The sequence below is a fragment of the Acanthochromis polyacanthus genome, chromosome 9 (genome assembly GCF_021347895.1).
Source record: "Acanthochromis polyacanthus isolate Apoly-LR-REF ecotype Palm Island chromosome 9, KAUST_Apoly_ChrSc, whole genome shotgun sequence".
NCBI classification, from domain to species: Eukaryota; Metazoa; Chordata; class Actinopteri; family Pomacentridae; genus Acanthochromis; species Acanthochromis polyacanthus.
Genome location: NC_067121.1, coordinates 3,253,123 through 3,279,604, shown reverse-complemented (window position 1 = coordinate 3,279,604; position 26,482 = coordinate 3,253,123). Strand labels below are relative to the sequence as shown.

The following is a 26,482-nucleotide window of genomic DNA, read 5'->3' as shown; positions in this document are numbered from 1 at the left end:
TAGGTTCCTGAAGACGTTTCACCTTCAAAGGTTCTTCTTCAGTTCCAGCTGACTGAAGGGGAGTTAGAGTTTATAGACATTATAGAGCAACAGAACACTGCAAAATACTTCAGTTTGTGATGCAAGCATGAAATTTGGCACAAATACGCTTTAAGGTCCACTTTTTGTAAAAAAAAAAAAAAAAAAAAAAAAAAAAAAAAAAAAGCATTAGCTATGCAAAATTCCAAGATGGCGACCATTTTTCAAGATGGCCGCCATGTGCACCATAAATTCATCTTTTTGAAACAAAATGCAACATTAAGGGTAAAAACCAGAGATTCTATTGTCTAACATTTTAGCCTGATTATTTTTTGTTATGTAACATCACACAGCATAGTTGTAACAGAGATGGCGTCCAAAATGTGTGCCACGAAACCAAAAAATGCTCATACTTCAGGAAATAATAGACCAAGTGATTTTTGATCTATCACTAGTTTTTGGGATCAATTCATTAGATGGACACCATTCTAGATTCCTAGTTATCATGTGTATTGCTGAAACAAAGATGCAGTCCAGTATGGCTGTTACAATAACCATAAAACATTGTTCACGAACTAGCAATTAGAACTAAATTAGGGTTTAACGGAATTGTATAATGGAAGTAGCTTCAGCACAGTTGTTAAGACACAGATTTATAGATTTCATGGCAGCCATCTTTGCTTTCATCATTTGATTAGGTACTCTAGCCCAGAAAACCTTTTAGATACTTTAGTCCATAAAACCTAGATATACACGCAAAATATAATCTTTCATTCAAATACTTGGCTTGAAAATTGAACTTTTCAACTAAGATGGCAGCCATCTTGAAAAATGGTCGCCATCTTGAACAAACAGGTTCTGAACTTTCTGATGACCTTCAGCATCACAATCACTTTATTCTATGATCTCATTTAAAGTGTGGGCCAAAAATTAACAGTTTGATCCGATTAAATTCTGTACAAAAGAAAGATTTTGTCGTTTCTCAGCTGAACTGCGGGCAGTGCTTCCACAAATTAAAGAGGAGACAAGAAAGGAATACACATGAACCTAAAAGTAGTGAAATCTCTACAGCAAGAGGAGCCACCATTCTGTTCAACATCTGTCACACCTGTGGAAAAATGATGGAAATGCTGATCTGATTTCTTCAAAATAAAGAATCAATACAACTTAAGTTTCATTGGTTTTGTCACTGCTTTTGTAAAACTATTTCCATCATTCTAAGACATCTGAGTTCTCTCCTTCATGTTGTTCTGGTTCCTCAGAGCTGCAGGACTTTAGGTTGAAAAATGAACCAGAGTGTGGAACAAAAATGAGAAAGGATTAAGCATTTTACTCAGTGAAAGCTTTGTTTACCAGGTTAGCACAGGGATTTCTGTTATGTGCTTATACCACAGTAATCCCAATATTAAGCTGTTTTTGTGTCCAAAGTAAACAGTCTATCCAGTTTAAATGCACACAGACGATACTGACAGCTTTGTTTCATTTGTGATGTGAAATGCTGAAAAGAGTGGGCGTCCTGTTTTACTCTGGCTGTGAGGAGGACTCACTCTGTCGGTTTTTGATGGAGGCCAGCTCCTCGTGCACGGCCTGGTCGGTGGATTTGGCGAAGGCTTCGGCTGTGGCACAGTAGCTGTGGTGGACCAGGTAAGAAGCAACCATCCTGACAGCACAACAAACAGAAAATCAGCCTCATGTTGGCATTTTTGGTCTTTGCTGAGCAGGAAAAGCACCAGAGTCCATTTTAACTGGAGCACACAGGGTGGGTGTAAAGTTCATAGATAAAAACAAGCCAGACCAAAGCAAACATCAAACAAACGCCTGAGATGTGACTAAAGCCTCATTTATTCTCTAAACTCCAGGTTTAAAGAGAATAACTCCTCTTACTTCTGGATCATGGACTGCCACTCGCCCTCGCGCTCTCCGATGGGGAAGCGATCGATCTGGGCCTGAATCTTTGTCCTCCATTCTCGCATGTAGTCCTCAATGTCAAAGACAAACGGGTGCTGTCCAAAGTTTGCGTCCACCACCTCCCCTGGAGTCTGAAGGCCCACCGTCGGGTACAAGTTGGGCTGCAACAGAAGACCGGGACCAGCTAGGTTTGACTTCATGTAGCAGAGTTTCTTTATCTCCTCACACTGAGTCCACAGGTTACTCATTTGGTATTAGGGAACCAAACAGTAAATGAAAACTTTATACGTTTTCAGATTTGGAAATTTTTGCATTTTCAACCTCAAAAGAGCATCTCTGAAGTCATTTTATTTATTCAATATCTCCCGAAATTTAACTGACAGCCAGGAAACAGCCAGAATCGTTCCAGCAGATCAGAATGATTCATTGCTCCACCAAGGACAAAGTTTAAGTGCAAAAACTTCAAATGAAGATGGCACTGGGGCCCAAGAAAGCCTTTTGTAGAAAGCCTTTTGTAGTCCTACGTGTGAATTCACTTCACTATTTTGTCAGGTCAAAACATCTAAAAACTGGAACCTTGTCTGGTCAGACTTTAACCCGTCAGGTTCCACTGATGTTAGAGCCTCAACAGTTGGAGAAATGTGGACCAAAGACTGCATTTTAGTAGAAACATGAAATATGGAGTCCAGACCTTTACTGCTTTTTCACTTTCAAGAGCCAAAACTAATAATTGCTGTCATTCTGGACAGTCCTTTTGGACAATCATTGTAATTTTTAAACACATTTTAGACATTTTTCAAGTTGTTTCTGACCATTCTGAGTGGCTTTGGACAGCAGGTTTGGTAGAAACATGGATCCATCCATAGATACACCTACAGGAACTTTACTGGGAACCAAAACCAGCCTGGTTGGATTTTTCTGTGCTTTTGTGTTTCTCATTTTTAAGGAACAAAATTTAAAACTGTGCCCTCTGTTGGATCAATTGGAAACCATTCTGTGTTTTCTCAACACATTTCACGTCGGAGTTTTATTTCTAGAAATACCTGGAAAGTCGTTTTAACGGTTGAGGGTTAGGACGCGTTTTCACTGAAAGGTCTGAAAACATGAAATTCTCAAAATTCTGCCAAAATATTTGACAGAACTTAGTTTATGGAATCAAATGACAAATAAATGAACTCAAACGAAATCTGAGAGGGCACAGTAACATATTTCCTGAACTGACCCATAAAAGGATGATAGAGGAACCGTTTGGAATGTAATCTGGACAGTAAATCAGAACAGGAAAAAACAGGAAAACAGAAGATCTCAGGAAACGACATTCTTCCTACAGCTTCTCCTTAAAGTTAGATTTGGCGAAGCTTCAGCTATAAACCCGTGTCAGCAGAGATCAGAAGCTCCTGTGACATGAAAGGAGCAGTAAGGAAGATCTTTACTGCTCAGACTGACTGTGATGATCCAGATGACTGATGCTCTGATTAGATCACCAGGGACTCACTCCTGGTCCCTCCACCTCCCAGTCAGCGGTTTCAACAGAACTCCGTTAATCTACAGCTTCCTCACCTCCAGCTCAGGGATCAGGACAAACTCCAGTCTGGTGTCAGACTCAGTGGGTCCAAATTTTCACATCTTTTAAACTTCCACGACCGTTTCCATCATCTCTGAGACTCATAACTTCATAAAGAGACGGTGGCATTGCATTTTCAGTGACCAAAAACACATTTCAGTTCGGGTAAAAACGGGCCCATTTTTCCATTGTCCAAATGTGTAGAAACATTAAAAATTAAACATAAGAAAAGTGGGAAAAAGCACATTTTGCTGTTTTGGTGTAACCCCAGTTTTTCTGTTGTCAACCAAAAGCAAACACAACAGAAAACTGGCACATTTTTTTTGGGGGGGGACTTTCTGCTTAAAATTAAAAATGGAAAACAAAAACATCTTTCCAGTTTAAATTTTAAAAAAAAATTTAAACGATGGCAAACATTCTTATGTTTGAAAAATGACCCATTAATTTTTTTTTCTTGTCAGACGGGCAAACCGTTTATACTTTAGAACCTACATGCTGTGTTTTGTGCACGTTTTAGTTTTTGGTTTTGAATTTTAAAAAACCCCAAAGTGCCCATTTTCTTGTTTTTGACAATGATGGGAAAACCGATTATATTTTAGCACCCATATGTTGTTTTCCACATTTGATTTCAACGCTGATGGACACTGGAAAAGCAGAAAAAAGGCCCTGCTTTCCTGTTTTTGGTGTTTGACGGGAAACAGACATAGAAGAACTTGTGTAAGTGGGAGTAAGGAGGAGGTAAACAAATACAGCTGATTAAAGTCCCCATAAGACGAGGAGGCACAGAGCTGCGAGTGTCTCTCAGAGTCGTCTTTGTCGCGGTCCAATAACCACAAAGGTCAGCTGTGCCGAGGTGACGCACTTCGCTGCACGACTCTGGAGGAACATGAATGTCTGGACCACCGCCAGCTCTGTGTTGCTGCTCAATGGATTATTGTTGTCGCTAAGACTCTTATTTTCTTCTCCCTCAAAAACAGCCGGCCTCCATTTCCATTTGCTACCGAGAAAGCAGGAGGGGAGAAAAAAACAAAACAAAAAAAGAAACTTTACAACTCCATCACATCTAAGCTAACAACGAATCCCAGCTGGAGGTAATGTCCATAAGGAGGCGTCAGGAAGCACGTCAATGCTTTATTTACGTATATTTCTGTCCAGTAGGAGGCAGCAGAAACAACACATCCAGCAGCTTTCTGATCATCATACAGACCAGATAAACCACTGGGAGTCATGTTTCTGCTGAATTTAAATCTGGTTTTCACATTACTTAGAACACGCGTTACATGGGTGTTTCCTACTGAGAACACGCGTTACATGGGTGTTTCCTACTGAGAACACGCGTTACATGGGTGTTTCCTACTGAGAACACGCGTTACATGGGTGTTTCCTACTGAGAACACGCGTTACATGGGTGTTTCCTACTGAGAACACATGTTACATGTGTATTTTCTGCTGTACATGAAAATCTGTGTGGTATTAATACAACTGGAAGAATGCCGTTTCTATTTAGTATTTCCATATATCTTGTTTTATTTTAGATATTTCCTAAATGTTTGCTGCTGTAAAACTGTAAATTCTCCACTGTGGGACTGAGAAAGGCTGATCTTAAACCACAGAGCTACTTTCACAGCTAATCGGTTGAGTGGAAGCTAGCTAGCGGTTAGCTTTAAAGCCCGTTCTACCTCAATATTAAAACATTAACAGTCACGCTGTGTGCTTAAACGTTCAGGACTCACAGGTCGATTCAGCCTCCAAACTAAACGGATCCAGTCGCTGCATTTACAAAAGCTACAGTCTAGAAGTCTGCAAACGTAGAAAGTTTCCCTGAGGGGAACAGAAAAGCAGCTGGTCATGAGCTACTGGGTCTGAGGAACAAGAAAAACAGAAAAGTTTACGACTGGAGTGTAGCTCTGAACTTCACCAAACAGAGACGTGGTTTAGAAGAGATTCAAGGAGTTGTCACAGATTTCATTCATGTTATTTCTGATATCCCTAAATCCAGACACAAACTCATCATAACTGTTTAGAATAGAACATCTAATAGAAAAAACAAACCAGTATGATTCCAGCTTGGACAGATAATGCACTTAATAGTATTTTTCAATTAATTTGTGTAAAATTTGGATTTTCTTTGTTCTATAACAACAGCATCAGTCAGGATCTACCAACTATGTGACTTATTTTATCACAATAGTCCCTAATACTCCAGTCAGTGTCTCAATTCAGGCGACAACATCGTGACTGAAGTCGTCGTGAAGGAAATAAAACCTTTATTTTCTATAAATAGTCCTGATTAATTATGGAAACCATGAAGAAGACAGGAGGGAATAAATCATGTTTACTTACTGGAAGGTCTGTGAAGGCAATACCTGCAGAGGGAGAGAGGAAAGCGTCAGCATGCAGCGTCCTTTCATCTCTGAACACAGCAGAGGTAATCTGATTACTATCAGTAATCTATTACAAGTCATTTTAACATTAAAAGGCTGGATGTGATCAAGTGGAATTAAGATTACAGATAGAAACTGAAAAGAATGACTCCAGTGCAACAGTCAGATGATAACTCAGACTTCAGGTGAAATGAAAGAATTTAAATAAAAAAGTAAACAGTAAACGTATCGGTAACACCTGTGGCTGCGTTAAATTATGCACATATTGATTCCAGGTTTTGCTAAAAAAAAAAAAAAAAAAAATGAAAATTCTACTTTCAGTTTTTCCGTTTTTAGGATTAATATGTCTGAGTTCTCTGTCCTTCAGAACTTCAATTAAAAATGAATCAACAGTGAAGGAAAATGAAACCAGGGACAATAAAAAACACCCAGAGTTATTAGGGAGAGACCAACAGAACATGAAAGATTATTTTCTCCTGTAGATATAAAAACACAAACTCTTGTTTTATCATCACAGGAATAATTAAATCCATAAATCATTCAGGCCTTATGTAGAGCAGTGTAACGACACTTTGTTTTATCTGCTATAAAATAAAAACGTAAAGGTGACAGAACTCAATGTTAAACTGAATTCTGATGTTTACGGCAGCGTGCTGTGGCTCACTGCTGGTAGTATTTATATCTCTGAAATGAGCTGAACACAGGTGCAGCTGTTCTGACTCACCTGAGCCACATGTCCAGGTGTTCCAGGTGATAAATACTGACAGGTGAAAGGGTCCTGCATGCTCCTTACCTAGGCTGTGGCCGTTCTTTGTGTAGAAGCAGGTGTTGTTGATGAGGTTAACGCAGCAGCCAATCACGTCGCCCGTTGTAAACGTAGGTCCGTAGGGTTGCCCGGTGCCGGACGAGCAGAAGGAGTGGCCGTCGTCTCCGTGGTAACCATACGAGTGCTTGTCCCAACCTGAAGGATGTGAAAGACACGACACTCTGACATCTCAGACGACTTCAGGAGACAACGAGGCCGGAGTTCATGAGTTCTGAATCGTTTTGATTTCTTTTAATCGATTACAGTCGTCCTGGGAGCGGCTAAGAAAAGGATGCAGCTTCAGTGTTCACTCATGACAGTAAAACAGTTCTGGTGGCACATTAACGCACAGAGAAGGGTGATTAAAATGGATAATCCACCAATAAAAACTAGAGAGGCTGCTTTACTGTACGATCTAAATGCAGACCAAAACGTGAACTACTGAGCGTGGAAGGCTGCTGCTGAAACTAAAGGATTGTAACGGCAGGTTTATTTCCACATCCACCGAGTCGGACCAACACTCAGCTCATCTGCTTCATTTTACACAGAAAAACATCCCCTAAACACCTCCACAAACAAAGCTGGATGTTAGAGTCGACCAACACGTCTGCAGTGCACCACCCTAACGGTATGCTTTTAGATGTGAGGAGAACCAGCACTGCTGCTCAGATAGACTGCTGCTCAGATAGACAGCCAATAGGAGGCTCTGAAGGGAAGCATCCTGGAAACTATGACTCCACAACTTCTGCTTTAACCCTTTTGGAAAAATGTTTTAAGAGTTGGAAAACATTTCCAGTCCAGAAACAGAACCAATTATTCACACTGTGACCACAAAGTGATGCTGAAACATCCTGCTGTGATTTAAACCCTGCAGGCTTTTAGTGCCTTGCTCAAAGACACCTCTGGACCAAAGCAGACATCCCATCAGCAGAGCAGCTTGTTTCCAGTGTGACAGCAGAAGGACAAAGCTCAGGCGTCTCTTTTTTTTTTTTTTTTTTTTTTCAGAAAGCTGGACACGCTCCCAGAATCGAGATGTTTTTAGCATTTTGAGCTCTGTGGTTGTAAATTCAAGCCTCTACAGACTGCAGGCCATCTTTGTTTTACATAACCTCAGTAAATATTAGCTACGCTGAGCATTAAACAGAAACAGGTGGGATATTTTTAACTGTGTGAATTGAAATGAGGCGTTTGTCTTTTATGTGTGGGCAACAAAAGCTCCAACATGCTACTGATTAAACAGAACTCTGATGTGCTTTCTGGGAGCACTGGTCCAGTCTTTGTCCTGTACTGCAGCACCAACAGCCTGCTTTAACGTCAGAAACCAGGGATCCAGTGAGCTACTGCTGAGCTGCAGAATTAATCCTGCCATTGCAACATTCATCAGCTCTGCAGCAGTCTGGCATCACTTCTTCACAATTAGAGACTCCTCATTAGCTTCCGTCCATCAGCGGGCCTCTGCGGTTTGCGCTGGGCCTCCTGTTATCTCTGCTGGGTGGGTCTGGTCCTCACACTGGTGGAGGGCTCCTGCTGGACCTGATAACCTCAGCGGAGGGCAGCAGCGACGTCCTCCAGCGTCACCGTAACACGTCACGACAAAGGACTAACAGTGGAACGCCATTAAAAAAAATGTATGTCATTAATTAGAGGCTTTGTAATTAATTCATCACAACTAATCACATTTTTGTCAAATTGCAATGTCTGACACCATTAGCAAAGTTTTTTAACTCAAATTTGACGACTGAATGGATGAACAGACATATGTGAACTTAACTAAAATGTTTGTTTCTTTTCTATTTATCTGCATTTTCCATCCGTTTGCTACATTCACAGATCACTGCAAACTCAATTATAGCCATTATATTCAGCATTTTAACACTTTTTGTAAACTAAAGTCTTCCAGTGTCTTCTAAAGTGATCTATTATGGGATGGCTACACTGTTTGTCGGTAGCAGGACTGCCGTAGCTAACGTTAGCTCTGGTGCTAACAGCTACATGTTTGTATTGAGGTGATCAGAAAACTGAACAAAACCAGGCTTTTATTCAAGCTGACATCAGGAAGATTTTAGAAGGAAAACTTTGGTCCCAACGACCTCAATGCGTCTCGTCTTCCTTCACTGTTCAACCTTTCTGACGTCACTCAGTACGTCCTGCGGATCTTCTTCCTGCTGGAAAACAGACTTTAGGTTCATTAGCACCACCTACTGGGCTGGATGTTCAGCGTTACCGGTGTAACAGAAATTAGGGAACTGAGAAAGGTGTGATTAAATGTGTTTTTTTTTAACACGCTATTTTTTCTGTAATTAATCAGAACTAACTCATTAAAGTCCCAGGCCTACAAACAAACTTGGAAGTGTAAAATAAAAGCCCTCAACAACTAGACAGACTCACAACAACTTGACCAAAGTGCAGCTAATCACCACGAACTAGCAGTCATTCAGGTGAATCTGTGTAGCTCCGCCCCTCGCTGCTTCCAAGTGAACCAATCAGAACGAGCCTCTCAGTCCTCCAGGTTTATTTACTTTTAACGGCTGCTTCTGATAAACTCTAAAATGTCTGAAGCACAAATAAACTCACAAACGTTCTGCTGTCAGAGTGAACACAACAGCCTCCATGCGCTAATGAACACTCAGTGATGGTAACGTTCCCACAGCTAACTGACGGCTAACGCTAGCTTTAAGGTCTGATCTCTGTATGAACTGTAGCACTAAGATGCTAAACTTTAATTTAAACCAGTAAACCAGGACTGAGTGTTTTCCCATCAGCATCTGTTAGCTTCTCTCCTGCTCTCTGTGCTCATTAAACTGCATTTGAATCCAGCTGAACTACAATAAAGCTGCTCTCATTTTTACTGTTTGTGCTGTCAGGCAGCAGAACGAGGATAAAACAGTGACTGAAACTCATCCAGACGACACGCTAACATGCTAACCAGCCGATAAAACACTGACTTTATAACGTCGTCTGACAACAAACGCAGCAGTTCACACAACGGCTGCTGAGAATTGTTTACATGGAAAATGATCCTCAGAGAGAAAATAAGAGGATGGAAAGTCTCATACACATCAGCTGTTTTTCTCCATGCTGTCAATCACAGCTGCAGAGAGAGTCTTCTTCCTGAAGGGGGCGGGAACAGCAGATCAGCTGCATTCAAAGCTGCACTTTCCGGCCTTCAGAACAGAAACCAGGAGTCAAACTGTCCCAGAGGAACGAATCATCGTACAAACGCAACAATGACACCTTTAAAATCTGTACGCTCATTATAGGAACAATTGTTGACCGCAGTTAGACAAAAAAATGTATTTAGTATTTGGCCCTCATTACAATAGAGACACACTTCTTGGTCAGCCGTTTACATGACCAATTAAATTTAGTTTATCGCTAATAATTCAATCTAAAAACAGTCGGCCATATTCCCCCTTTCATTTCTTCAACCTCTTTCTGGAAAAGGTCAGCATTGTGATATTTATTTCATCTAATAACCTGTTGATATCCAAGTTTTTAAAATGAACATATCTTAAAACCTACAACACACTCATTATCTGCACATTCTGTCTAACTTTACATTAAATACTGACATATATGTGACATATTTCAGAGTGAAGGAAGTGTGGGGTGGTATGTCAGACAGTCTGAGCTTCAACTGTGGATGTCATGTCTGGAGCTTTAACTTTGTTCACAAAGTATTCTGTTTGTTGTTCAGACTTTAGAGAGCAGCATGTTGACAGCAGTAAGGCCTACTAGCTATGGCTGAGTCTCAACTTAATGCAGTATTTAAAGTATTAATCATCATACTATCTCAACTCCACAAATTTCTATATCTGACTGTCAGGAAAAGTTAAAACGTACAATAAACATCTAAATTCTTGAATCTGTGGACTTAGCAGTGAACACCAAACATCAGGTCCCCTCCAGGTTCGTCACACTTGCAGAAACCCTGAATCTCTGCCTCTCCAACCCAGAACATTCACGTTTCATCACAGAATTAACAGAAGAAACATTAAAACGACTCAGTCACACCTGCAGCCGCTTCATCCAACGCAAATCACAGGAAAATGACAGCCACAAACATGCAAAAGACTTGTGTATAATATACAGCAGCAGTAAAACAACACAAAGCGCCCACTTACCGGGGAGTCTGTTCATGTTTACGCCCTGAGCTGAGAGGCCGATGCCCATGTACCTGCAGACACACAGCAGACATCATTTAGACACAAACACACCAGGAAACCTGCTGAACCGATCCAGATCTGAGGTCTCTGGCCTCCAAGAGACTGAGAGCTGATGCTTCTAAATGGAAACTAGTGTGAACAAACCAGATCTAGATCCATATGTGGTCCTGCATCTGATTCATGTGGTTTATCTGATGCCTCCTTATTCTGTGTGTGTTGTCATTAACGGGGATGGAGAGAAGAGGAAGCTTCACATGTGTTGGACTTTAAAGATGGAACCAGGTTAAAGGATGATCCCGGTGGCCACCAGTCATGTCTGTCTGCTCCTAAACATCTCAGTATCACTGTAACAGCATCAGACCTGCTGGTGCTAAAAGCTAGCATGCTAAGCTAAGGTCTATCATGCTTTATAAAGTCAGCACCTGGTACAGCACTGAGCTTTGTTCATGTTTGATGCACTGAAATGGTTCGTTCACAGAGAGTGTGTTCTGCAGGTTCTCCTGAACAGGTCAGAACCTCGCATGTCCACAGAACCACCGCCTGCCTCAGTGCAAACAACATGAACACATGAACGTATGAACACATGAACGTATGTGGGTTGGACAGTTCTCCAAAAGATAATCATCTAAAGGTGCTTTACAGACTCGTTTCCTGAGCTCCGTTCCTCAACCTGATAACTGAACAAGCTACACAATTTTATCATCATTCAGCAGACAGCACATTTTATTTAAATATTGATTCATTGTAGGGCCGCAACTAATGATGCGTCGACTAATCGTCTGAGCACAATACGTCATCAAAAGCGGAAATGAGCGCACAATGCAACAGAAATCAGCGTCTGACCGGAGTGCGGAACATGGACAGACCTCCGGGTTTAGATACAGCTGTATAGTAAACGCTGACATCCGTGTTTACGATAGATCGGGGATGTCCGCGTTGCATCGTGCATACATAATACATGCACGATGCAGCACCGATGTCCGTCTGTGTTCTGCACTCCGGTCAGACGCTGATTTCTGTTGCATTGCGCGCTCACTTCCGCTTTTGATGACGTATCGTGCTCAGACGATTAGTCGACGCGTCATTAGTTGCAGCCCTAATTAATTGCGTTTAAGTTGTCTATCAGTAATACTGCAATCCTTCATTTTAACTGGCTAAAGTTAAAAGTCAGGTTTTTTCAGACAGACTGCAGAAAATATCTCAGATTTATCACCATTTGTTTTTAGGACTCAGAACTAAGCTCTACAAAATATATTCTAATGGAATTTTGTAAAGTTCACATCAAAATATCAAAAAACTGGAACCTTGTTTTGCTACACCTTTAATTCTCCTGATGTTGGTGAAATGTCCCAAAGACTGCATTTTAGCAGAAAAAAATGCAACATATATATGAATAAATCCATTTATAGACACCCACAGGAACTTCCTAGGGACACACCACCATCCTACGCTATCTGTACGCAAAACCATTGAGTACAAAAAAACGTTTTACCGTGAGGATACCGACATGTGGCATGTTAACATGAGCTCAGTTTCAAAGATAAGCTGCGACCAGATGAAATGTCTGGAGGGAAATTCTCAGCAGAATTATTGGAATTCTCACAAATCAGCTCAATAACCTCAAGTTTTTATATTTCAGACCAAAGACTTCCTGCCAGCTACCAGTAGGGGTTTGCGTGGTCTTACCCATCTCGGCCTTTACTGATGATCTTAACCTCGAAGTAGTAGACCCCGCAGGCAGCTGGGATGGGGTGGGTGGCCCGGACAGACGCTGCATCTTTGGGGGTTTTTCCATGACCTTCAGGTTGGGTAGAACAAAGGAGGGTGGGGTTACTACAGATGACTAGCAATCATTCAGTAAACAGAAGATCAGTGCTGAGTGTGAGGACAGAGAGGTGCTTCTCTGCAGCTACTTACTAATGGTTTTCACTGTAAGGAGATGTTTTTAGCATTAAAGGCCGCGAAGGAGATTAAACTCTAAAATGTGACCATGACAAAGCCATTCTGAGAAGCAGAGAGCAGAACTGCAGCACATTTCAATGTCAAAGGTTTGAACCAAAGGGAGATTTGAGAATACTGCTGAACAAATGATGTCAGACGCTACAGCAGAAACTTCTACACACAGAGTTAGATCGACCAGGAAACAGTCTGAAGGAAAACCGAGCTTGTCCCAGTATTTGGTTCGGATTATTTTCCTGTAACAACTAGGGCTGGACCCGAATATCTAAATATTCGTTCGCTACGGCACTATCCGGATATTAATTTGGTATCCGAATATTCGCCACCGACCCCCCCCCGGGTGGAAAGAATATGCGGCGTTACTGTCTTCCCTCTGCCTTAGGGCCACATCGGCATTTATCGGCTCATCTCATCATGTGATCACATAAACATATACACATGTCTATAACATATACACATATGTCTATGTGATCACCCCCTCCTCCCCCCAGACGAAAATATTCGGAGCTGGTCTCTTCCCTGCGCCTTCGGCCCACTTCGGCTCATTTCGGCTCCTCCATTCGTGTTTGTAAACACCACCCAAATGGCCGGGTTGCTGCCGACTCTGACATCACGCTTCACTTCGTTGCATAAACACAAGACAAGATGCTGAAGACCTCTGCAGTTTGGGAATTCTTCACTTTAACTGAAGACTAAACGAAGGCAACATTTGGACACGGGAGACCAGACGAACGGATCCGAACATTCGAGCCGTCTCTGCCACAAGCCACCCCCGCACCGCACCCCCGTCGGACGTTATGGGATAACGAATATTCGGATATTCGTCTTTAATAGGGCCCGAATATTCGGAGGCCAGAAACCACTATTCGGACCAGCCCTAGTAACAACTACAAAATGCTTGTTCTGTACATAATTCATTTAAGCTGTGACTCTATGTTTACACATAGAGAACATATATAGGAGCATACCCTCTATGAAATATATATAAATATGTATATAAAGATCTACATTCATTAACAAATCTGTCATAGAAATGAGAAAACACTAAGATTTTAGAAATCTGTCAAACACGTTATTTATAAGGTAAGTAACAAATTGGAACAACTAAATTGTCCTTATTCACACAAATTAAGCAGAAGTCTTAATATTTTCTGAGACAGAAATTAATCCAGAATAACATACAACCACTAAAACACATTTTTATGTTCAGGAATGCAGTAAATAACGGTAATTTGGCATCTCAACCAAGAAATAACGTGCTTTAGCATTTTTATACAACAGTACATTTGAAAATTCATGGAAAACAACAACAATAATTTTAGCATTAAAGACGTTTTGATTAAAGAGCTGCACATAGTGGAGGACTAATGTTACAGAAACATAAAAACATTTACTAATCAGAAGCAGTGCTGTTAATTTAGGGAAGCAGTGGCAAACCGCTCACACTGGGTGGAAGTCTGAAACACGCTGATCACTGTGTGTGTGTGTGTGTGTGTATATATATATATATGTATATATAAAAACACACACACACTATCATTCAAAGGTTTGGGGTCACTTAGAAATGTCCTTATTGTTGAAAGAACAGCAGCTTTTTTCCACTGAAGATAACATTAAATGAATGATAAATCCAGTGTAGACATTGTTAATGTGGTAAATGACTATTGTAGCTGGAAACAGCTGATTTCTAATGGAATATCTCCATAGGGGTACAGAGGAACATTTCCAGCAACCATCACTCCTGTGTTCTAATGCTACATTGTGTTAGCTAATGGTGCTGAAAGGCTCACTGATGGTTAGAAAACCCTTGTGCAGTTATGTGAGGATGGATAAAAGTGGAAAACATGGAATAGTCTGGATGAGCCCAAACTTTAGAGCAGCAGTGTATAAATGGATGTATATAAATCTACAGTCATACAAGCTGGTGTGAAGAGGAAACTGGCTTAGTGACACCCAAAGACAAAACTGATTAAGTAGATTAAATTTTTATAAATACCCTTTGAGGATGAGTCAGTGGTGATGAGATTATCACCTTAAATGCTCTGAATCTGGACCTCCTGTGTTCCTGTCGGCCTTCAAAGCTAACATTAGCCGTCAGCAGCATCAGGGCTCATATAGCACACGTTTAGCTGCAGTTTACAGTGGGTACAAAAGGCGGACAACCAGCTCGCTGTTATTAATAAACCTCTGGACCTGGACTTGGAAATACTGAGCAATAGCACTTATAGAATAGCCCATGAAACGTAAGAAGTTTATTTAGGAGCAGGTTAAGAAGAAAAGGACAACAAACAACAGCACCATTTATCTGTTTTCATGAGGAAAAAATACGTCTAATCAATTAAAACTAATCTCAGCGGTAATTCTGGTCAGAAAGTAAAATCAAACTGTTGAGTCACGTAAGGAAACATTTCTTCTGGACAGAATCAGAGCAGCTTTAATCAGTCATCTGGACGAATTCCTCAAATATGGAAAATTACCTTAAGTAGACGGACAAAAACTAAAGTTCTCGCCTCCATTTTAAATGTCTGCAGGTGACAAAATGGTTGCCAGGTGGAGACGCCACCAAAGAGGAAAACGGTACAACTTACTGTTAAATATTACTTATTTTAGTTTATTTAAATGAACAGTTAAGCATAAAGAGCTCGCTGCCATGTTTAGTTGGTGAAAGAGTGAAACAGCTGATGGCTGCTGGTGAGTCAGTAAACTGATTACTGGACTTAATCTGCTCTGAATCCAGACCTCTGGATGATTATTGTTCTCACTGCACGTTATAAGTTCTCAGAAGCTATCGGCATATCTTCTGTAATTCTAATAATAACAATAATCGTATTTTCTGTAACATTCCCTCCAGATGTTCCAGTCGTTGGATGTGTCATGTGGAATATCATCACCATGTTTACGGCTTGTAGCGTGGGAACGCGTACAGATTCTGGCCACCAGAGGGTGAAAAATGAAGCCCCTTGAAAAATTTAATGTTCTATACCATTTTAAAGGGTGTGTAGTGGTAGCTAGTTAGATTTAGTCACTAAATAGTCAACTATTCTAATATATCTGATACCAGGTCCATTAATGATACACAGACAGTACGTCACGTTTTGTGTACGCCATGCTCTGTAGCTTTCCAGATGTTACAGAACCAGCTTGGAATCATGTCATGAGTTAGTACTATTGATTGGTACTCACAAAAAGGTATTGTCTTCAGCACTACAAGTAGTAACTTTAGTTTCAACAAATGCCTCAGTCATGTTTTTGTGTACGTCACGTTTTTATGTTTTGCATATTGGACCTGATTTAGAAACATGCCATATAAGCTCTGAAACTTCACTGGATAATACTCCAGACAACACCCTTTAAAAAGGTATATAACATTGAATATTTCAAGGTGCTTCATTTTTCACCCTCTGGCGGCCAGAATCCGTACGCGTTCCCACGCTACAAGCCTTACCTGACAAACTGCAGTTATTTTCTCAACAAATTCTCCACATGCAGCACAGATGGAGTTCTTACCGCTCTCAGTATATTTATCATCAGTGTGTATTTACCTGCTTTTAATAAGGTCATTGGTGGATCAGTTTATGCACATTTTAGGCACAAATGACATAAGTTGACCAGTTCCAGGTACTTAAATATGAATATCTGCTCATTTCCTGAGTCTTCTATGGAAAGAAGCCGACTGATGTTAACCAAACAACAGGATGTCCCTAAAGTCTGGACACACAGGCAAAATAAATATTTTCAATAAATGAACATTATATTCAGTATATTAATATGTTGAATTAAATATACATTTGATCATTAATCAAATCTAAATTTAATATAATAGCCATATTTAATATATGGAGGCAAAAACAAACTACAGTTAACCCTTAGATGCTCCACTGATTGGACCCTACAGTCTTCCATTGATCGGGCCAAAATGACCTATCTGCGTCATTGCGCGCTCACTTCCACTTTTGATGACGTATCGTGCTCAGACGACTCGTCGACGCGTCATTTGGTGCAGCCCTATCTGTCAGTGGCTTAAAAAGTTAATTTCGCATCCTGGCACACGCGTGTTCACACACACGCCCACGGCTTGTCACGTCAACTAACAAGAACAGCACTGAGAGAGCGCAGTCCTCCTTCTGCATGTGTACATACCGAATCACGTGACCTAAACATGTAGCCGGCGACAGGAATTGATGGGACTCAGAAACACCCCCACAATTTAATCAGTTGTTCTTGTATCATTTCCCATTCGTCCACAGTGATAGATTTGTTGTAGGATCACAATCATGTGATCGTCAGCAGGCCGCTGAGGTAGTGTTCACTTGTTGCCATGGTTACCGTGCCGCTATGAGACGCTGTGCCGCTACCTCAATGGGAAATCCTTAACAAATCGGTGGATCCAAACTTTAAGCCGTATCACTGCTGAAGTCTAATCATTTGGTCCTTGTGTCATTTCTGACCGACCCTGAAAACTTCATTTAAACCTCTGAGTCTGTTTTTGAGTGACGTTGGTAACAGAGGAAGGATTCACACACGCTGATCGTCACATAACTCCACCGTGTTCTTTGGTGGAATAATTAATCTAATTTACCTTCATTCTTTCAGAGCTCTAATGGATCTGGATGCAACAGTTTCCATCATGGTGATTTATGTGGTCTGTTTTCTGATCATTTCAGCCGTTCTAATATGTTTCATGTTTTTTTTTTGTTTTGTTTTTTTTGTTTTTTTAAGTGTATCAATCGATGATTTTTTTTTATTGTATTCCACCACAATATTGCACGGGTGTAAAACAGTTTAGCTCCGCTTTGGTGAAGAACATCAGTGAATTAATTGTTTATCACGGTCTTCAGCAGTAATTTTTGTTGGTAAATGAGAGACATTAGTATCACACATGTCTGCATCTTCAAACCAGAAACAGGAAGTGAATTTGGTGACATACGTGCATTAGTTTGCACTGGGAGCTGCTATGATTAGTGGAACTCACGGGAGGCGGGCCAAAATTCTGGGAAAGTTGCGGTGATTGGACAAAATTGCAAGGCTGTGCAAAATTCGCAGAGATTGGTTGATTTTGCGCGATCGCAACATCGCGAATTCCTGGAGGGACTGGTTTTTTGAGGAACAGGTGGAAAGTGAAATGATATAAACTTATCACTATAAAGACATAGAAAGTAAACAACGTCAGCGGCTCATTTTGATGCATCTGAGGTTCAAGGAAACTTCCTGTGTCCAGACTTCAGGGACAGCCTGTATATCAGAACATGTTTAGTGTAGCCAGCACTCTGCAGCCCAACATTAGTCAGCTTCTTTCCATAGATGACTCAGGAAATGAGCCAATTTTGACATTTCACTACCTGGGACTAGTCAATTTCTGTAATTTCTGCCTAAAATGTACATAAACTATCAACTGATGACTGAAATATTTGCTAATTAATGGCCAAATCATTCCAGTTTTGTTCCTTAGGGCTGTTTTAGGAATTATCTGGAAAACACAAGTGACAGTAAAACAAACGTGATGATCCGGTAAAGTGGGCTTCAGATAAAGCTCTACCATCTGATATGACACTGACATTAGAAACCTGATAAGACGTCTGAGTTGTTCAGTTCAACACAGCTGTGGATAAACTGTGTTCAGACTTCTGTACGAGATGATTAGTTTCTGCTTTATGTAAAAGTTTTCTGGATGCTAAAGTGCAAACCTGCGTTGAGAGATTCTGCTGAATTTGTGGCACAAAGGAAGAACATTCTAGCTGCAACAAGGAAGAGTGAGTGTAGAGGTCGGTCAGACCCAGAACACACCCAGGAAGCACAGTTACACCTTTTTTTTTTTTTAGCCTTTTCTGGTAGGCCTGCACCAAAAACCCTCCTGGTAGCTCTGCTAGACGACTAGTCCAACCTGAATGTCAGAGCAGACAGCTGATATTAAAGCCTCAGAGGGAAGAAAAGCCTCTGATTAACCTGCCATGAAAAGCTTGTTTACTGGAAGACTCACAGTTTCTCTGACTAACTGAAGCTAATCATGATATCTGGTGTTTAATTACCTCATAATGCTACATTAGCCCACCCCAGCCTACTCTAGCTTCAGTCCGTTATGGCTAACGGTGTGATTGTGACTCAGATCGAGGCTGAACAGCCTCAGATGCACTTTGTGATGATGATTATTCCATTAGATGTTATCTGTTGTGTTTCGAACGGCAGCTTTACGAGCTGTCCACCCTGGAAGGTGACAGTTCCTGGAGATGACAGGCTGGTTAACAGGCTAGCAGCGAAGCTAACGGGCTAGTGGGTCAGTCCTGGCCGTGGATTCAGCTCGCCAGCTGGTCGGGTTGCAAGATGTCCTCTGTCTTGTTGTTGATGGAGCTACTAGCCTAGCATACTTTGTTTTTAGCCACAACGGCAGCTGGCTTTGATCCGCTAACCGCCAAGCTAAGCTAACGCTAGCACTGGGCAATAAAGTGCTAAACTGAAGAGTGTGTCGGTGTCATACCTTTATAGTGCACACGGAGGTTGTTCTGAGAGAGACCGATGTAACTGAACTTGTCCTTCGGGCTCCAGGAGCGAGGCAGCGGAGTCTCGTTTTCATTTACGGCTGGATAGAGCCGTCGGAGCCGCTGGCTCAGCTCCTTTTCCTGCTCGTTCAGAGCCGAGTCTCCGTGGACGACAACCGACATCAGAAACCCGCAGCCCGACGACTGTCCAGACATGGCTACGACACGCGTTTTAGTAAAATGGCTTGTCAGCAACAAGCCAGAGCCGCTAGGGTCCGTCAGTGTCAAGTTTTAAAGGGAGTTTAGCAAAGCTAGCTAGCTAGCAGGCTAAGCTAACTGGCTTCGCTGTTCGCAGGGAGGCAGCCAGAGCTGTTAGCCGAGTAGCTAACCTGGCTAGCGCGCTTAGCTCGGCCAGCGGAGGCGAGGCGATCTCTGAAACGGCTCAGGTTGACATTAGGCGATACGAGGCCACAAACAGAGACACCGGGAGGAGATGATCTGCCGCGCTGGGTCAGAGGAGAGAGGTGAGCGGGCAGTGGAGCAGAGAGAGCCGCGACGTTAGGCTAGACGGACCGACAGAGTCTAACGAGCTCGGCTAGCCTCGATCTTTTGTTTGTTGTCGGAGCGTCATCGGCACATCTGATTGGCTGAGAGCTGCTCCACTCACTTCCTATGGTAATACAAGTAAATAGAGGCGGAGACAGAAAACACCGAAATAAAGACAACATGCAGCTGATCCACCTCACTGACCAGAGAACATGTTAAAGACCTGGCTCAATCCAGGACTGGAGGACTTTTACATCCACCATCAAATGTCAAATAATCAAAATACTAAAACATGCAGTAGTTGTGTAAATGTTCTTGTCCTGAGACCAAATCTATTTTAAAAAACAACTAAAAGAGAAGAATGTTTGAATGTATTTTAAAATACCAAATAAGTCTGGAGTTCCCCCCAAAATACCATTTTTCTCTTGTCCCACCCCCCTGATGACCAAACTGAATCTCTAATAAAACATACCCAGATAGCAAACTATGGGTGAATCAATGTTGAATCTATGTTGAGACCTAACGTCGAAATTATACAGAAAGCGCAAGGTTGATAAAATGTTGAGTCAACGTTTGCTTACATAGATTACATGTTTGCAAACATAGATTCAACATTAATTAAACATTGACCTGTCAAACATTTTAATTTAACCAAAATACAACGTAGACTCAATGGCATCTTTTAAACACAAACTTCAATGTTGACAAAATGTTGTTGAATCAACGTTGATCCAACCATCAGTCTTCAACCGTAACCACAATTCAACCTTCTTAACCCTAATTCAACATTGATTTAACATCTTTTGCTATCTGGGTAAAGTGTGATTTATGGTTGAAAAGCAAACGTTGACTCAACATTTTATCAACCTTGCGCTTTCTTTATAATTTCGACGTTAGGTCTCAACATAGATTCAACATTGATTCACCCATAGTTTGCTATCTGGGATATTATAGGACAAATATAGTTTTGTCTCGTTTTTGTCATTTTGTGCCTTTCTTGTCATTTTATGTCTTGTTTTTGTCGTTTTGTGTCTGTAACAGTTAGCTAAATATCTGACTTCTGCTGCTGAGAAAAAGCTAACACTACCATAGATTAGCAACCCTGTTACTGTGATTAGGGTTAGCAAACAACTCAGAAAACATGGAATAACAATGATACCATTGATGTGAAAGCTGAGCCAATCAATAACTATTATCGATCAATATGGAGCAGAAAACTGGAAAAAGAAAGGCTAATTTTTCAGACATTTGGATTCTTTTCTGGATATAAAAGGTTTAAATTCAGTAAATTGTGCACATACAATTTTTGAGGTGTTTAACTGGTGACATTTTCTCTAGCGGCCTGGTCAGATGGAGAAAGTTTTAAATTTATGTCACTAATACAATTATAATAATAAAGCGTTTAACCTCAAACAGGAAATAATGTCTCTTTATCTGATGCTCACCTGGACTGAGCATTGTAGTTTATATTTATTTGTATCATTTATTGAGAATATCACAGGAGTGAATATAGTTTCAAAAATATGATTCCAGTTATTAGTGGGCTTGTATCTCTGTTTGTGTTTCAGCTGTAAAAGTGTGTTTTAGTGGCTCCACTGAACCCCCAGCAGGTGAAATGACTTTAAACACAGATGTTTGTCTTCTCAGAGAGATCCAGTCGACTAAAATGTTCGTCAGCTTCACCGACTCCTTCAGGAACCGTCGATAGAACAGAAAGAATCAAATAAAACGTTAAATACTGCATTTATATTTTCAGTTCAGTGCAACTTATCAGTGGCTTTTTAAGGAAGAATTAAATAAGAATAAAATAAGACAAATGAAAAGCCCAAAACAGTTCCTATAAAATGGTTTTACACTTGAAGTTTTTCTGCTGCTTACAAAATTATTCATAACACAAATTAACACGACCAATTTAAATATTAATGTTCAGATTGTAGGAAAGCCCCGTCGTTTGAGTGCTGTTGTAGTGTTACTTATGTTACTGGCCCTTTAAGAGGAGCGGAGTTTCCGGAGTTTTCTTCTGCTGCTCATTAGAGCAGCTTGTGTTGCCTGTGAACAGCTGCAGATGCGTTCCTCTCTCCTGTTATACCAAAGACGTGTGTACATGAGCAATAACCACGTTCTTCTAAAATAAAGCTTCTGTAACTCCGGACACTGCCTCCATGACTCTCTAACCGGAGTCACTCTACCATAGTGTCACCGGCTCTATTCAGCGCAATCCGTAGAGCATCAATTCCTCTATTTCATTGGTCTTTCGAGCCGGATAGAGCTCCTTCACGACGCTATGGATCCAACAGAGCATGATGCTACTCCTGCAAACCAGGACACCACAGAGAGACATGTCCGTCCCCAGAGAGAGTGACACCTACCTCGCCACCTAAGTGACTTCATGGTGGGCTACGAGCCTCAACAACCAGATGAACCTCCAAATGATCTAGCTCATCGGTCTCCACCACGTGCTAGCGATACGAGGGCCACATCTGTGAGGAGCAAGCCCCCTCCACACTCGTCCAGACGCCAACCCAATGAGTCACGGGCTTCATCTCAAAGCGGTGAGATGTCACGCCACTCTGCATCACGGCCTGTCTCTCAAGCTGGTCCGGGTTCCCATCTCAGCTCCCTTCGCTCAGCTGCAGGTTTAAACCCCCAACATGCTCTGTCACCAGTTCAGGAAGCGATATTACTCATCATGCTAGACGTGCGTTGTCTCATCATTCACCCAGCTCACAGCCCTGTCACACTGGAAGATCTGAGAACATTGCTCCCATGCCCAATTCTTCACACGTGGGACACTCACTCCAGCTGCCTTCCATCGAGCCTCCTGCTCCTCCTGCACCACAGAGCATACAGCCTCCATCAGCTCAGCCAGTACAGCAGCACCCAGTGGTTCAACTTGCTATCATCCCTCGTGCACTGCACCCGCTACCACAGGTGGCTCATCCTGCTGTACTCTCAGCTTCATTGCAGCCAGCTCTCATCATGCCTGCTCACTCTGGGCACCCTATGATGTCACACCAAGCCTCTGCAGTTCCCGCTGATATCCATGGTCCACGACAGTCTGCTGCAGGATTCATGGCAGGACCACCTTTCACAACTAGTTCTGCTCTCCCATACCAGCACATGAACTCCGTTGTTCAACCTGCACCCCCTGCTCCGCCTTCATGCACCCTAGCGTATCCAGGCACAGAGACCCTGATTAACACTCCCTATGGTGTTCCCCAGCCAATACTGCCTGTATTTGAACGTGACCGTGAGAGTGACTTTGCCCTTCTCAAGATGGCTCTGGACACCTGCCTGAACAATATAAGTATCAGGTGTTTCTTGGCCACTTGAAGCTGCCTAGTGCTTTACATCTAGCTAAGGCCTATATGTACGACCCACAGCCTTACACTATGGCTTTACAGGCTTTACAAGATAAATACGGCCAGCGCCGGCAGCTTGTCCAGTCAGAGCTAGGTGCCATCCTAAACTCGCCTGCCATCAAGTTCGGCGATGCTGAAGCCTTTGATTCATTTGCCCTTTCCATTCAGTCTCTTGTGGGCATGCTCGGGACACTTGAAGGACCGAATGGGTTCAAGTTGAGGTGTGGATCCCATGTAGATCGCCTTTTAAGTAAAATGCCCCCTTCCTTCAGGGACAGTTTCATTGAATATTGTCTGAACTGTGGGGTCCTCCGAACAGGGTCAGACATGACCTACACCCTGCTTGACCTGGCAACCTGGCTTCAGATGAAGTCACAAGCGAAGCGTCTTTCCAGTCGAGCAGCAGTGCTCTACCAGCATGAAACGCCCAAGCCAGTGAAGAAGGACCATGTCTCCCATTATAAAGAGAAGACCACGACCATCCTTCTCAATGCTGGAGAGCCCCCTGGTGTATCATCGACTCCTCGTTCAAAGGCTAGCTTCAAGTCCAAGCCATATTGTCCCCACTGTGAGGCCAAGGACCATTTCTTAAACAACTGTGATAACTTCAAGAAGCTGTCCATAAGTGAAGTTGTGAAATGGATCAGAGATGGGAAGCGGTGCTTCAAGTGCGGTCGAAATCATGCTGAAGAGGACTGTAATTTGAAGCGGCCCTGCAAGACATGTAGAGACCTGCACCTTACCATTCTGCATGACTCCATCCAGCAGACCCAAGCCAGCATCAACCTGGTGACCACACCCACTGCAAGAGTCTACCTCGACTGGCCCAGTCGTTCACAGCATGTGATGTTAAAGGTCTTCAGGGTCATCTTACGGAACAGTGACCAAGCTTTGGAGACCTATGCTGTTCTAGATGATGGCTCCGAAAGAACCATAATTCTCCCTCACGCAGTGCGGCAACTGAACCTTTGTGGAAGACTAGAGACTTTGTATCTACAGACAATCCAGCAGCATGTTGAACAGCTCCAAGGCAGTTCTGTCTCCTTTGACCTTTCTCCTATGCACAGGCCTTCCCAGCAGTTCCAGATCCACCAGGCTTTCACTGCTGAAGGTCTGAACCTTGCCAAACACTCCTATCCAGTAGTCGCACTCCAGCAAAGGTACAAGCACCTCAGAGGCCTGTCTTTACAGCCAATTGACCAAGTTTGTCCAATGCTCCTGATAGGCTCGGATATGCCACATCTCTTGGTCCCCATGAAGCCAGTCCGTACAGGTCCACCGGGTGGTCCAGTCGGTGTCTGCACACCACTAGGCTGGTCACTCCAAGGTCCTACCACACTAGCCCAGCCAAAATCAACCTTACAGTGTTTTCGTATCTCCGCTGTCTCCCCTGCCACTGAGCTCTTCAGGAATGTTAAGCGTCTTTGGCAAGCAGACATGCTCCCTTATGGTAACCAGAGGGCAGCCACCCGCTGTAAGCAAGACCAGCAAGCTATGGCCATGCTTCAGACGTCCACGACCAGGGTGGAGGTTGATGGAGTCCTGCGGTACGCTACCCCTTTGCTTAGACGAGCCAACGCTACTCAGCTTCATGCAACAAAGGAAGCTGTGCTGCCCTGCCTTCGTAGCATAGAACGAAAGCTTGCCAAGGACTCGAGGAGAGCAGAAGCCTATTGCAACGAGATATGGAAATTGGAGAAGGCTGGTTATGTGGCACAGGTACCTTCTGAAGAAGCCAACCAGACTGTCAAGTCATGGTACATCCCACACCATATGGTGAACCATAATGGTAAGGATCGGATTGTGTTCAACTGCTCGTTTCAGCACCAAGGTCTGTCGTTGAACGAACTTCTCCTTCCGGGTCCTGCGCTTGGTCCTACACTGCTTGGTGTCCTCATCAGGTTCCGTCAGCATGCCATGGCAGTCAGTGGGGATATAAAAGGCATGTTCCACCAGATCCGCCTGTTGCCCACCGACAAGCCAATGCTACGCTTCATTTGGAGGAATGTGGAGAAAGAACAGGAGCCTCGTATCTATGAATGGCAGGTTCTCCCATTTGGGACCACTTGTAGTCCCTGCTGCGCCATTTACGCCCTCCAGCAGCTTATCCAAGACAGTGCAGAGTACAGGCCAGGCCTAGCAGAGACAATTGAGAGGTCCTTTTACGTGGACAACTTTCTGCACAGCACATCCTCCACCGAAGAGGCCAAGAGTTTGGTTGATGACCTACGCCAGCACCTTCATACTGGAGGTTTCGAGGTTCGCCAGTGGGCGAGCAATGTGCCCATGGTCATTGAGCACCTCCCACCTGAGGCACGTTCTGAAAGTAGCGAGTTGTGGCTTTCCAAGAGCAGTACTGACCTTCAGGAACCTGTCCTGGGTCTACGCTGGAACTGCCTCAGTGATTCCCTGGGTTACAAACATCGTCCTTTGGAGGTATCAGTGCCCATGCTGAGGAACCTCTACCGAATCCTCACCTGTCAGTACGACCCTCTTGGGTACATCATTCCATTCACCACCATGGCGAAAGTTCTCATACAAGACCTGTGGAAGGAGGAGATCAGATGGGATGATCCAGTCAGACCTCAAGCTCCACTGGATAGATGGTGCACTTGGGAAACAGAGCTTCCTCACCTCATCCACTTGGAGTTCCCCTGAGCCTATGCTGCGCCACATATGGACACGTCAACGGTAATCAGGGAGCTCCACATTTTTTGTGATGCATCAGAGCGAGCTTACGGCTCTGTTGCGTACATACGGACCCTGGATGAACAGCAACGAGTCCACATCTCCTTTGTGCTTGCCAGGTCTCTAGTTGCCCCCCGAAAGCAGTTGTCCATGCCTCGCCTTGAGTTGAGTGCAGCCCTCACAGGTGCTCAACTCGTAGATGTCCTCCAAACAGAGCTCACTGTGCCCATCCACTGAATAGTCCTATGGTCTGACTCCACCACCGTGCTGTATTGGATCAAGTCAGAATCTTGTAGGTACAAAGTCTTCATGGGTACACGAGTCGCGGAGATCCAGAACCTAACTGAGCCTGCTAGCTGGAGATTCGTGAGCTCTGTGACTATCCCTGCTGATGACATCACACAAGGCTTGACCCTGAGCGAGCTCGTAAACCCCCATCGATGGCATCAAGGTATGGATTTCCTCTACTTATCTGAGGATCATTGGCCAACCATGCCCTCTGCTGATCCCGAGTCTGATGACAGCGAGCTAAGGAAATCTGCAAGGGTTGGCAATGTGACTGTCCTTCCTGGACCTCAACTCCCTGCCGTTGAAGATTTCTCTTCTTGG

General features: G+C 42.9%; 1 protein-coding gene across 1 annotated transcript in view; it reads right to left on the bottom strand.

The window, feature by feature from the left end:
- The window catches only part of ranbp9 (RAN binding protein 9), a 32,227-nt gene extending 12,299 nt beyond the window's left edge, over positions 1-19,928 (bottom strand). The window contains exons 1-7 of the mRNA XM_022221932.2: positions 19,277-19,928; positions 12,532-12,643; positions 10,804-10,856; positions 6,668-6,835; positions 5,834-5,856; positions 1,903-2,087; positions 1,566-1,678 (exon numbers count right to left, since the gene is read on the bottom strand). Coding sequence (XP_022077624.1) covers positions 1,566-1,678; positions 1,903-2,087; positions 5,834-5,856; positions 6,668-6,835; positions 10,804-10,856; positions 12,532-12,643; positions 19,277-19,493 — 871 coding nt within the window. The 5' untranslated portion in view covers positions 19,494-19,928. The remainder of the gene's footprint in view (positions 1-1,565; positions 1,679-1,902; positions 2,088-5,833; positions 5,857-6,667; positions 6,836-10,803; positions 10,857-12,531; positions 12,644-19,276) is intronic.
- Between the last annotated feature and the right edge of the window lie 6,554 nt (positions 19,929-26,482).